General features: G+C 39.9%; 1 protein-coding gene across 1 annotated transcript; it reads right to left on the bottom strand.

The window, feature by feature from the left end:
- Positions 1-217: 217 nt before the first annotated feature.
- LOC146578978 (zinc finger protein basonuclin-2-like) lies at positions 218-6360 on the bottom strand. Its single transcript, XM_085267869.1, has 8 exons — positions 6206-6360; positions 5459-5494; positions 5253-5355; positions 4369-4538; positions 4231-4296; positions 3187-3429; positions 2339-2930; positions 218-1105 (listed from the first exon to the last, which is right to left on the bottom strand). The coding sequence occupies exons 2-8, from the start codon at positions 5477-5479 to the stop codon at positions 309-311; spliced, it is 1992 nt and encodes a 663-aa protein (XP_085123995.1). The 5' UTR covers positions 5480-5494; positions 6206-6360; the 3' UTR covers positions 218-308.
- Positions 6361-13537: the final 7177 nt, after the last annotated feature.

A 13537-nucleotide genomic window follows, 5' to 3' on the forward strand; every position in this document is an offset into this window, starting at 1 on the left:
GATATATACCATAAAATTATAGTGAAACACGAGCATTCTGTTTTCAATATTTTTAATCATATTATAAAATTATTAAAATTTTTAGTCATGTTACTGAGAAATTATTCTTTATTAGCCTCTCTGATTCTTCTTCATACTTGTTCAAACTCTGCAGAAGAATCTATTCTGTAAGTCTCTCTGAGGCCTGTACAATAACTCAGAGATAAGAAATTCCATTGTTATCACGCTGCAATTGTTTTTTCTGTATTTGTTCTTTCACAAAAAGTTTACTTCTGAATATAAACTTTGAACAGCAACTCTGTGGCTCTTCAGTACTCCTCTTCATTCTCGTGTCTCCTCCGCTCCACCATCTCTCTTTCTATTTTCACTGGCATGCTTGACTTCCTGGGCTTCTTCTTTGGCACGGGGTCAATTGACTCCGGCTGCCACTGATTTCCTTCGTAGTAATGGGATGCTCTCGGAGTGTCACAACTTTCTTGGGAAATTGGGGTGGTGCTGGAAGAATGGTTAGTCAGAAGGGGGTGTTTGATTTTGTCTGTTGCAGAACTGACTACAGGGATCAGAGAGGGAGGGGAACCTAGCGAAGAAGCAGTATGAACTGAATGGAGGTGGGGTGGAAGCGGAGGCAAGACCTGGGGGTTATTTAGGGCAAAGATGGGATTGGTGTGTTGGTTCTGGTGCTGAAGAGGGGAAGAAACAGGAGTTGAGTCAGCGTGATGTGGCATGCTCTGGAGAAAGCAATGTTGGAGGTTTTTGTGACCATTTAAGCCACTCCCCACAGTGTGCACATGTGCCTGTGAATCCTTAGTATGTTTCCAAAATGTGTTGGCATTTCCCTTTTTCCTATACACATACATGTGACTGTCTTGTGTGCTTTTGCGAGCCTGTTTAGAGCCATGTATCTGTGTATCAGTGTGAACGCTTGTGTGGTCAGAGTGTAAGCTGCTGTAGGTGTCTCTGCTGCTGCTCGTGTGAAGTCTTGGGTTTGGGTTGGCGCTGTGTCGGTTTCGACTACGCAGCGAGCTGAAGACCATGGTGCAGCCTGCCACTGTACAGCGATGTTTGATCTTCAGATGGACAGCGTTGTAGTGGATCTTCAGTGTTCCTGCACAAATTAAAATGGGATTTTTATTAGGTTGCTACCGAGCTACAAATAAAAACTTTTCAGGGCTGAAAATTAAATGGTATTAAATTAAATTCAAAGTTTCTTTTCATTAATGCTGGTGTATGATTCAAAAATGAGATCATTAATAGACAAGAGTAGTAGACCTTGAATTAAATCTTCTGGATCTCCATCGGACAGACACAGGTCATTTTTATAGGCTGCTTTACTGGCAGAAAAAAGACTCTCTAAGTATACCATGAAGTAAGGGATAGAGTCTAAAGATAGAGTAAGGAAATAGAGAATATTCAATTGGAGTAAGGGGAACCACAAGAAAACAAGATAAACTATATAGGACCCAAAACAGAACCCTGTGGTACTCCAAAAAATACTTTGTTATCCAAATTTATAACTAACTGCATGTCTGTAGCAGTACTTGTACATAACCCTCACAGACATGAGTAGAACATGCAAACTTTACAAAATGAGGCCCCAACCAGATGGTGGATTCAAACCAAGGACCTTCTTCCCTAATTCCCTAATCCCTAATTTCCCTCAGGATTAATAAAGTATTCTGATTCTGATTCTGATTCTTGCTTGGAGATAACAGTGCCAACCACCACACCACCATGCTGCAGTTAGCGGGGTTAGGTTAATTAGCGATTCTGAATTGTCCAAAGAGGGTTAGGGTTAGGGGCAGAAACCCTGTCTCTCTGGGTTTGTCCTGTGACAGACTGGTGACCTGCCAAGGGTGTGCCCTGCCTCTCGCCCTAAGAGAGCTGGGATAGGCTGCAGCCCAACCCGCAACTCTGAATTGGATAAGCAGAAGAAAATGGTGGGATGGATGTTATACATAATACTATCATGTTTAATGTTAGTCTTGTTTAAGCTGTCAGTAAACCATTTAAGGATGCATAACTAACATTTACTTTCTATAGTAACAGCATAGATTACGCGGTTAGCCAGCTAGCTGTAACTTAGTTACACAATATCCATCTGATGTTTTTAACTTTGTCCAAGTAAATTTTGTTATCAGTATAGTGATACTGAGGTATACATTACACATTCTGGTCTCTCATTTTGCACAAGACACTTGATATACAGCACATATAAAAGTGCAACACAAAAATTAAGTCCTATATTTATACTATAGGATAATTTATAGTATATATATATTTTTTTCTTTCAGACTCTATTATTGCACACACACACTCACAAAGGCCTGAGGATCCATACCTTTGTCATAGAAGCTTTTCCCGCAAACGCCACAGCAGACCCTCCCTTTCCGACCTCCTGCAGCAGATGAAGGGACAGAGCAGAGGGTGGAGGGGAGTGGATGGAGGGTGGTAGATGAGGAGGGGGGAGGATGCAGGGAGGAAGAAAGTGAGGCAGTGGGAAGAGGACAAAGGAAAGATGAGGAGAAGGAAGGGAGAGGATGTAGAGAAGAAGAATGGGAGCCTGGCACGTTTTGGGAAATCTTCAAAGGTGAGGACGGAGAGGGGGAGATGGGTGAAAAGACTGAAGAGGAAGAAATGATTGTCGATGGGTTTAAGGTAGGAGAAAGGGAAAAGTCACTCTCGTGTTTGGCTGTTCCCCTCTGAAGGTCATAGTCCTGCTCACTGTGGAAGGAGGGATACCACAGCGAGCGAGGCGGGCTTGGCTTATCGGGGTCTGCTTTGACTTTTACGGCCAGTTCTCCTATACACTGAGGTAAGATTGGATCAGTCTCTTGGTCTGTTCTTCCTCCTTCTGGCTTGTGCTTCTCAACCAATTTGCTGCAATGGGACTTTCGTAGAAACTGTGTCAGCTTACTGGGAGGAATAAGCTCCTGATAGAAAAAAAGATGGTAATTGTAAATGTAAGAAGCTTAAATCTGGAGGAACTTTAATGTAAGAGGTTTCGAGTATTTAAAAAACTTAATATCATTTGATTACCTTAGTGGGAGAAACCAAACAGTGGAAGGCCGAGCTTGGAAAATGGAATGGCAGCAGAAAAGAAAGTCCACCAGCAAACTTTTCAAAATGGCGGACATTATTGTTGTGGTCAGCAGGACTGCTTTTTTCTAAATGACAGACAGTGGTCACCAGTCGTGAATCTCCTCTTGAACTCCTTAACATCATCATCGTTCCTTCTTTCGTGCTTGACTGGCAGCTGCTGTGTGTGGGTTTCAGCTCAGGATCAGAGAGGATTTCAGCACCGTCTGCAGTCTGAAGCATCAACTCGACTATGGGTCGCGTCTCTCCAAAGCGAAGGAACTGTTTGAAGATGAGCACTTCTTCTTCTGGAGTCACCATAAACCAGCGGTCCAAAACTTTTCCACTGGGAAACTGCAGAGAACGAAAGCTCTTTTAAGTTTGGTTGTTGGAAAACGTCCATCATGCACTGCTTTTAATCAGTTAATTACTGTAAATCTAAAGTGATGCTTTGAGAGCACGTGAGGAGAGGTTGCTACTGGCACGAAAAGTCAAAAAGCTTGCTTAGCTGGATGGACTTATTTTTAAACAGTTGTTTTCTAGTCTTACTGACTACTCAAAGTATTTTAGGCTCAAGTCATATTTACACTGACATTCATACTTTTTACACATTTCAGCACTTCTTCATCTGAGGACAATTTAAAATCGACATGCAACAGTTGTTTTATAACTTCAGCAGAATGAGTGTACATTACGTGTGAATAGTGAAGAACTAGTCCAAATCTGCTAAAACAGAAGCAGGAGCAGTTTTAAAAACAGAAATTCAAGTTTTAGTTTTCTCATTAGTTTCTAAATATCATCCACCTTTTAATCCGAGCCACAGTTATAAAAGCAATTCTTGTTTGATTTTTCCTCTGGGATCTGGTGAAAGGTGTGTACTTCTTCTTACCTGGGTTTAGTAAATGCTTACATCTAATTGGTGCTTTTTGAATGCCCCCAAACTACAAACTCAATTTTGAGAATCCTTAACTTAAAAACCAAAAGGTAAAGAATATACTCATGCTTGCTGGTTTACAATTAATTTGTAATGATTTAATGTTAATCATATATTCGTTTTAGCTGTTACTTCTTCATATGGTATCACAAAGTACAGGTTATTTTAATGTCAGACATTAGATGTTCATATTCACTCAGTCACTACTGTGAGTAGTTTACCTGCAGCATGTAGCCTCTAACATAATCCCCCAAATTCCAGCCCAAAGTGTGAAGTATGTGTCCGACCTGGAAAAGAGAAAAAGCAAATTCAAACGGCTTCTCTGCATTACTACCAATCACAGAGGTGCACTTACTTACCTGCTCTGGGGTCAGGATGCTGTAGAGGCGGTCCAGCAATATCTTGAGACGAACAGGAATGGCCTGAGCTCCGTACAAGACCAGGGAGCTCAGGTCGAACACCACCCCAGGAAGAGCCACCTCCACTGGACCACAGCTGGAGGGAGGCTGGGCCTGGAGCTTCTCCAGTGCTGAAGGGGCAAATACAGTTTCCAAGTTTTGTATTTATACAAATGAAAAATGAGTTACATCAGTGATAATCTGGTGATTAAAAAATATACAAAAAGGTCAACAGTGATAAGATGCCTCTGAAGGCCAGCCACAGGTACGACTCACCTGTTTGTCAAAGCAACAGATGTGTGTTTACCATCTACACACTGCAACATTTGTGTGTGCGAGTGTACAGATGCTTACTCCAGATGCTCACACTGATGTGATGACAGCGACACCTGACTCCATGTCACCATAGTGACAGCACACATCTGCACTCTGAGGGCTAACATGACTACTGACATTTTGTCAAGAAGTTTGTTTTCCACGACTTCACGTTACAAAAAGAAGCCGACTCCGACTCAATACTTAGCTTCGTCAGACACATGACCTCTGTTTTACATATCAAAAAGCACAGTTTTATTTATTGAAATTTATTTAACACAGTTTAATTAAATATTGCCATTTGGGGACTCAAATTTTATTAAACCTATATAAACATTTTTTTTCAGTCTCCAGGACTTTGCAATACACACATCTGTTCGAATACCTGCATCACGGGGACATTAACCTGTCACCTATATTATGGAGACAGTTTTTTATTATCAATAATCATTAAGGCTAATGTTACTGTCCTCTCAAATACAAACAGTGTATGTAACAGTGTAATATAAAATGTGTATCCATGGTATTACCATGTGCCACCCAGCCGTGTCCACAGCAATCACATGACCTGAGCTGTACACTTCCTGGTCTGAAACACACGCAGCTGCAGCAGGATAAAGTGCACCTGATGGACTGCCGAAGCACGACACATTTGAGACTTAAACATTTGCATTTTCCACTTTGACATATTTGTAATAAAACACAAACGTGTTTGCCTCATTAACAGAGTCGGTACCTCCTCTGGGTCTGGAGTCATCCTCACGTCTCGGTCCTGCAGTCAGAACAGAAACATCAGCTCAGGCCTCTGATTGGTCAAATACAACGTAACCTCTATCTGACTGGTCACTGTGATTATTTAAAACTTTATGAATATTTATCATAAATGTGCTGATGACTTCTTTTTTGCAGACATGATTTACCACTGTTTTAAGTACCAATGCAATTGGGAGTAATTGTGAGTGTGATTAATGATAATCAGTTAGTGAAATTCCTTTTTGATAACTGGGTTTTGATCACAACTTATTAAGATTCATATGAAGTACTGTTTTAACATAATATATAATATTATATAGCATTATATATTAATATCTTTATTATTATTATATTCTTATTAATCATTAATGTACAATTTCTTTTCCTTCTTTCTCAGAAATGGTCAGACTTATTATATATTTTATTTTGTTATATACTTAATATAATTTTAAATGATGTTAAACAATCTGTTTTAAAAAATATTTCTATTTTATGCTCATTTAAATTCATTTAATTTAGTGTGTTTCCAACTTTCTTGTTTAACAAATCAGATTTTTTTTTATTATTGTTGAGTGAAATCGTTTTTATATATTTGAGATATAATTTTTTCCCTGATATAGACACTGTATATTTTCTTGAAAATGTAGTGAAATTAATATTTAGATGTTCTTTCTTCATGGTTTAAAGTTATTAGAATGTTTATATTATATAAAAAAAAAGACATACTGACCTTTTTTGCCGATGTTAAATTCTCCACTGATGAACAAAAAAAGCTCTTCTTTCTATTTTGAACCTTTTCCTTTTTTATTAGGATTCTTGGTTTTTATTTTCCTTTCCTTGTGGTTCTTCTTGTCTTTTTATTTCTTCATTTCTTTTTTCCGTCTTTCCCTCCTCCTCCTACTCACTCTGTCTTCTCATTTCTTTCTATCTCTCCAGTACAAAACTCCACTTTTCTCTCTCCCTTATGTATTTATTTTCCTTTTTAGGGCGCTCCATCCTTTGACTCCACCCTCTAGCTACACTCACTGGATGTGATTGGGCCCTTTTGTTCTTTGTCTCCCACCCTGACAGAATATCATGATTATAATAATGGCAATGATGCTGATGGTAGTTTCATGTTTCTGATGCTTTTCAAAACAGAAGTTGGAAAACTATCTGAAATAAGCAAATAATAATAACAATCATGTGTTGTTGTTTTTTTGTTGAAAACCTGTAAGCCACACACCCAGCATCCCCACCACAAAAACAGAGGTTAGAAGTTTCAAATACAAAAATTAAACAAATTTGGTATGGATAATCAGAATCATAATAATTAATTAATCCAAGGAGAAATTGTATTATTACAGACACTCAGCCCTTTAAAGCCCAAATCATGATATAGTTGCCAAATTTATTGAAATTATTGTGTTTATTGAATCATCTGACATTTTTGTAAAATAATGTAAGTCATATATAAAAAAAAAAATAGGGCCAAATGGAAATGAAATATTTCAAAGTTAAAAAAAAACCCAACAGTATTTACAAAATGTTACAAGTGAAAACAATCCAGATGTCACAAGGAGGAGTTAAACTTTGATACTCACAGGTGGGAATAATTTCCTGTGATATTTTGTGATGCATCACATGATGTTGATTGAGTCTTTTACTGAATGCGCTTCTGTGGCTGTCCAGCATGATTTTAAGAGAATATGAAACAGTATCTACTGACTGACGCTTGGACAGCTTCCTCCTTTCTGAAACCTGGTGCATTACTGGCGTTGGGGATCAGTTTAATTAGTCTGTTGTTATCTGCTGCACCACCACAGCCTCATCAAACATCCTGAGCATCATCTAGCACATGTTAAAATACCTCGGTCACATCAGAAAATGATTTTTGCAAGTGTTTTTCTTTTTGCAGCATTTTTCTTTTTGCAAGTGTTTTCTGAAGTTGCAGTCCGTTTGGCTTCTCAGGGCCACCGTAGAAGAGGGCCATGTGACACATCAAACTTATTGGTAATGTCACAAGAAAAACAATGGTGTGCTTGGTTTCAACGTAACTTTATTCTTTCATGAGTTATTTACAAGTTTCTGACCACTTATAAAATGTGTTCAATATGCTGCCCATTGTGTTGGATTGTCAATGCAACCCTCTTCTCCCACTCTTCACACACTGATAGCAACACCGCAGGAGAAATGCCAGCACAGGCATCCAGTATCCGTAGTTTCAGGTGCTGCACATCTCGTATCTTCACACCATAGACAATTGCCTTCAGATGACCCCAAAGATAAAAGTCTAAGGGGGTCAGATCGGGAGACCTTGGGGGCCATTCAACTGGCCCACGACGACCAATCCACTTTCCAGGAAACTGTTCATCTAGGAATGCTCAGACCTGGCACCCATAATGTGGCGGTGCACCATCTTGCTGGAAAAACTCAGGGAACGTGCCAGCTTCAGTGCATAAAGAGGGAAACACATCATCATGTAGCAATTTCAAATATCCAGTGGCCTTGAGGTTTCCATTGATGAAGAATGGACCCACTATCGTTGTACCCCATATACCACACCAAACCATCACTTTTGTTGTTCCAACAGTCTTGGAGGGATCCGTCCAATGTGGGTTAGTGTCAGACCAATAGCGGTGGTTTTGTTTGTTAACTTCACCATTCACATAAAAGTTTGCCTCATCACTGAACAAAATCTTCTGCGTGAACTGAGGGTCCTGTTCCAATTTTTGTTTTGCCCATTCTGCAGATTCTGTGCCGATCTGGGTCATCCTTGTTGAGATGCTGCAGTAGCTGGAGTTTGTAAGGCTGCCATTTGTGAGTAGCTAATATCCGCTGAAGGGATGTTCGACTAATGCCACTCTCCAGTGACATGCGGCGAGTGCTACGCTGTGGGCTCTTGCTGAATTAAGCTAGGACAGCCACTGATGTTTCTTCATTAGTGACAGTTTTCTTGCGTCCACATTTTGGCAAATCCAACACTCAACCAGTTTCACGAAACTTAGCAAGCAGTTTGCTGACTGTAGCATGGGAGATGGGTGGTCTCGTAGGGTGTCTTGCATTGAAATCTGCTGCAATGACCCGGTTACTGCGTTCACCAGATATCGACACAATTTCGATCCGCTCCTCACGTGTCAACCTCTTCGACATGTCAATGGCTGTGAACAAAGAGAAACTTGTAAATAACTCATGAAAGAATAAAGTTACGTTGAAACCAAGCACACCATTGTTTTTCTTGTGACATTACCAATAAGTTTGATGTGTCACATGGCCCTCTTCCTATTGAAAAAACAAAAGTTGTACCCAAGATGGCCGACTTCTAAATGGCCACCATGGCCACCACCCATCTTGAGGAGTTTGCCCCCTCACATATACTAATGTGCCACAAACAGGATTTTAATATCACCAACCATTCCCATGTTATTACGGTGTATCCATATAAATGGCCCACCCTGTATATTTCTGCATGTGCAAAACAAACAAAAAAAAATTAATTGCAAAGAAACTCAGAAGCTAGTCAAAAAGAGAATAAAGTACACAACAGTATGTGCATTTAGAAAGGATAAGCAAGCCATGTAGTGCTTGCCCAGAAATCTAAAAATCAATTAAAATGTTTTATCTGTTAAAACGAAAATTGTTTCCACCTTCTTTTAGCCATAGTCCTGGTTGCAGATTTAAAAACTGATTATTACTTTGTTTCTTTCACAGGTCATCTAATGTGAGAGACACCGCTCTAAGACTACTAAATAAATAAGGCTGCCCTTGGTGTGTCCATCAGCATCTGTGTCCCCTGAGAAACAGCTTCCCCCAGGGAGGAAGGTTCCCCACCCGAGGGTCAGATTGAATCAGGGTGACAGTGGGACTTCTGCCCTGCAGTTAGAAACAGCAACAAGGTTAAATTGATTATATCGTCCTGAGAGTTTTGTTCTCTCAGAGCTTTAATGAAGCAGTCAAGTTCTCTTGTGAATAAAAAGAAAGAAAGAAATGTCACACTGTTCCAACTAAAGGAAGTTAAAGTGTTTTTCTTTGTAAAGAATCTGATCTGATCGTCAGCTAAATCTGAGGCATTGGGAGATAATAATAAATGTTTCTGCTGCACAAATATGTAATTTTCTCTTGTTAAGGACTAAGTTTAGTTATTACCTTTCTCTGTGCGTTTCTCAATAATCTTATCTCTGTATAGATCTTTAAAATAACTACAATTTTTAAATACTTTCCTCTGTTGAGCGCTGTAACTTTCCATATCTAAATACTTTGGGTCACATCCAGAAGTTGAATAATCTGAGACTTGTTTTGGATAGTTACTGCTCAAGATTTTATTTTTATTTTTTTTAAAGTGATCTGCATATATTTTTGTTCACGTTTGTTCACTACACATTTAATTCTTTCTTGGAGCCTTTTTTAAATTAATCTTAAGACCAAAGAGAGATGGAATTAACTATTTCATAAGACATAAAATAAGATGACTGATGAAATATGTCAATGTATTTATTGGTGTTAGAATAAAACTAGTGTAATTGATGTTACCACCCAAATCCTAAACAAAGTACTTTTAATGTTTTTAAAAACCTTTAATTAGAACATTTATTTAGGCTTGATTAAGAACCCATTATGCAGATTTAGGACAAAAAGAAAATTTTAAATTAAGCTGTGAATTAAAATAATCCAGTAGACCAGAGTTCAGTTCAGTCCTTCACACCGAGATCAGCAGAAGAAAAAAAACAGTCATACCAGAAGCAGAGAGACTTCACAGTTGTTCCTCATGAGAACTGAAACGACCTGAAAAGTATCTTGTATTGTTGCTGTGAGGTGGAGGCACTCGCATACAGTGAAGGTAGGGCTGTTGGACAGGCTGTCTGTCTGCTGGGATCCAATGGACCTCTTTCCCGTTTTGATGTCGTACTAATTAAAATATCAGACGATAACTCCCCGTTAGCGCGTGATCATCGCCGCTCCCTGACATACTTCCTGAGCAGAACCTCTCTGAGGGGTGGTGTTTGAAACACAGCAGCGGACCACCCCCTCTTTCTCCTCGTCCTGATGTGTGTTTGTAAGTCCTGGTCCTGTACTCTTGGCTCAGTCTACAGGAAACTCAGTGAACCAGGTTACACTGGCTCTCCGACACTTTAACATTAAAGTATGTTTGAAACAACACTTTAACTCAAGGTGTTTAAAAATACTTTAGGTGCTTTTGTGAATGAACTTTTTGGTAGTTGCAAATGTTGCTTTTACAGCTTTTTGTTGCCATGTCCTCCTAACTTGTTTGAGATGTGTTGCTGCCATCAAAGTCAAAATGAACTAATATTTTTCTTTAAAAGGCTCATTTTCTTAGTTTAAACATTTAAAATGTTTCATGGATTCTATTGTGAATAAAATGTGGGTTTATGAGATTATTGGAAATTGGCCGGCATTTGTATACGCTGCACTAAGATGGCCTGTATTTGTATAGCGCTTTACTCAGTCCCTAAGGACCCCAAAGCGCTTTACGCTACATTCAGTCATTCACACACACACATTGGCAATGGCAAGCGACGTTGTAGCCACAGCCACCCTGGGGCGCACTGACAGAGGTGAGGCTGCCGGACACAGGCGCCACCGGGCCCTCTGACCACCACCAGTAGGCAAACATGGGGTTAGTATTTTGCCCAAGGATATTCGGCATGCAGCCAGGAGGCAGCCTGGGATCGAACCACCGACCTTCTGATTTGTGGCTGATCAATTCATCTCTAAACACGTGATTCTGAGACGATGCAAATGCATGACGAAGTTGACATTCTGCTTCAAACTCAATTCAAATGATCTAAACAGGAATGAAGAATGTGTGGCCCCTTGGTGTGATCCAACCTGACTTTCAGTTGTTCTAAAGAGTTTATTCAAACTAGCTCTTTCCTCAGGCCCCCTGCACATGTTTGGGTTTAGTATTCCTGATCTCCATTTAAACAGCTAATACATTAAAAATTTGCTCTGCTTCCAGCATGGCTTTTCCCCGTCTGTCACTTTTCTGCCATTTGTCACCTCAAACGTTGAGTTCAGCGGGCTCCAGAGGTGAATTTTACATGACACTAAAGACTCTGTGTGTGTTTTGTGGTAAACATATATTTAACAGGACATGTTGAGTGCCTGAGTGTGTCCTCTCTTTCCATCTTCGTTCCTCCCCCACTCTTTGCAGTCCCTTATCCCACCCCCTTTGTATCTGTGTCATTGCTCTGGAGAGTGAGAGGGTTTCTCTTTGTAGCGAGTCCAACTTGGCAGCAATGCAGTCACTGCTGGGAAAGTGTGTGTTTAAGTGTGGGCTTAAATGAAATGTGTGCGCTGTCACAGGTGGAACTAGGACAGCATGCTGGGAGGACTCGGAGATGGAGAAGAAAAGTTTGTGGAGTATTCATATGGGAGATCGAGAACAGAAACAGGACGCTGACACCTTTTAATTCATTCTTTTTGTACTGATGTTTTGTTTTCTTTCCGTGTTCCAGCCTTTAGTCGTATTATTATTTAATGAACAGGAGGCTCAAACTTGGAAGAAAGTTCCTATGATGTTGATAGAAAAACAAACCCATGAAAAGGCGGCTCTTTCAGGTCTTTAATCCTGTTACAGTTTGAGGATCGCGCTGTGGATTAACGTCTGTCATGTGTGTGAAAGGATAACATGGGATTAAGTTGCTGTTTGACATTTCGCGGTGTCACATCAGACTTCAGAGCAGAGGCCGATTCATCACATGAAACAAGTCAGGGCTTATTATCAATACTTTAATGTGGCTGCCGATGGGTAACGATACTCCACCCATCTGCAAACGGCAGGTTTGCAATCCTAAAGTCATCCTGCAAATGAAGTAGCTGTATTTACTGATCTTTAACAAGTTTCAGAGGAACGACTATGGTTAAGAAGAAAAACTGGACAGTTTTACAGATGATTTAAACCATTTGAGAAGGTAATTACCACACAGTTCTAGTGTTCTCTTGAATACTAAGGGCTTCGATTTTGGCACTCTCTAAAGAGAGAAATGGTATAACCTTCCAGAACCAAATTTCCACGACCAAAGAACAAACACAATCAGAACGAACTTGTAATATTTGAACCTCAAAACTGCAAACCAGTTACTTACTCAACAAATATCCAGATCACCATGAACAATATACCCAAGCACTTGGATTCATAGTCCATCAAACACCATTGAAACACTACTAACCATTATAGGCCTGGGGTTCTCAGATAATTCTTTAATATACCATCAAGGTGCACCGTTTGATTTGCCTTTGACTCTCTGGACTACCATTGAGCCAAAACAATTTTCCCCTTTCAGATCTTCACACCTGCAAATGTCTCAAACTGACTGTAAAGATAACGTTTGTCAGTTTGTTTAGTTTTTGAAGTTCCTGATCTCATACACAGTAAATTCTGCTATATTTCATGCATTTAAACATGAAAGTAGTCCTTAACAAATTTGCCTGAACTCTGTAGAGGTTTAAGAATTACAAATAAAAAGCGTAGAAAGATTTTGCTTCATTGAAAACCTCCTGGATATTATTCCATGGAGGTTAGTGTTCTGTTATTGACATATGGCCACTCCGTCACATCCTTCCTTTGTAGACTGTGACATTTTAAAGCAAAGGCTTTAACTACGAGAAGAGCCAATATTGTGGATGGATACTATCAGGTTTTCGTCCCCAGTGGAAATACTTTTACTTCACAGATTCTAACAGTCACAGGAGACATTGTGTTTGTATGTAATTTTCTGGGAAACGCTGAGATAAGCAGCCTCGAGTGCAGCTGCTGGTCACTGTGGCACGAGTCGAAGCGGTTAAAGCTGGCGATCCTGTTGTGTCGCTGCATGCCGGAGCTTATCTTTGTTTCTGGATTACATTTTTTATCCTCTGAGGGAATTCACAGCTCCTCAGATTTGTCATTTGAATCTGGTTTTCTATGAGAGAAGCTGCTGCTTCATCAGGAATTAAACTTAATCTGTCGTTTGAGAGCGGGACAAACTCTGACCGCTGCCTCCTGTTCAATGAACCTGTCACTTTTCTATTGGTGGAAAACACTAACCCAGCTGTCCTCTCTGTGATGCTAAGCTAAGCTACC

Source organism: Mchenga conophoros, linkage group LG3, assembly GCF_057382185.1.
Source record: "Mchenga conophoros isolate Kocher_MC1m ecotype Shallow Benthic linkage group LG3, M_conophoros_male_GT1.1, whole genome shotgun sequence".
In the NCBI taxonomy this organism is placed as follows: domain Eukaryota; kingdom Metazoa; phylum Chordata; class Actinopteri; order Cichliformes; family Cichlidae; genus Mchenga; species Mchenga conophoros.

Excerpts from the sequence above, each read along its gene's own strand:
- LOC146578978 (XM_085267869.1), bottom strand. The coding sequence starts at position 5,479 with ATGACTCCAGACCCAGAGGAG. Across the intron at positions 4,539-5,252 it reads ACACGGCTGGGTGGCACATG|CACTGGAGAAGCTCCAGGCC; the intron begins GTAATACCATGG and ends TTGCCCCTTCAG. Across the intron at positions 1,106-2,338 it reads GAAAAGCTTCTATGACAAAG|GAACACTGAAGATCCACTAC; the intron begins GTATGGATCCTC and ends TAATTTGTGCAG.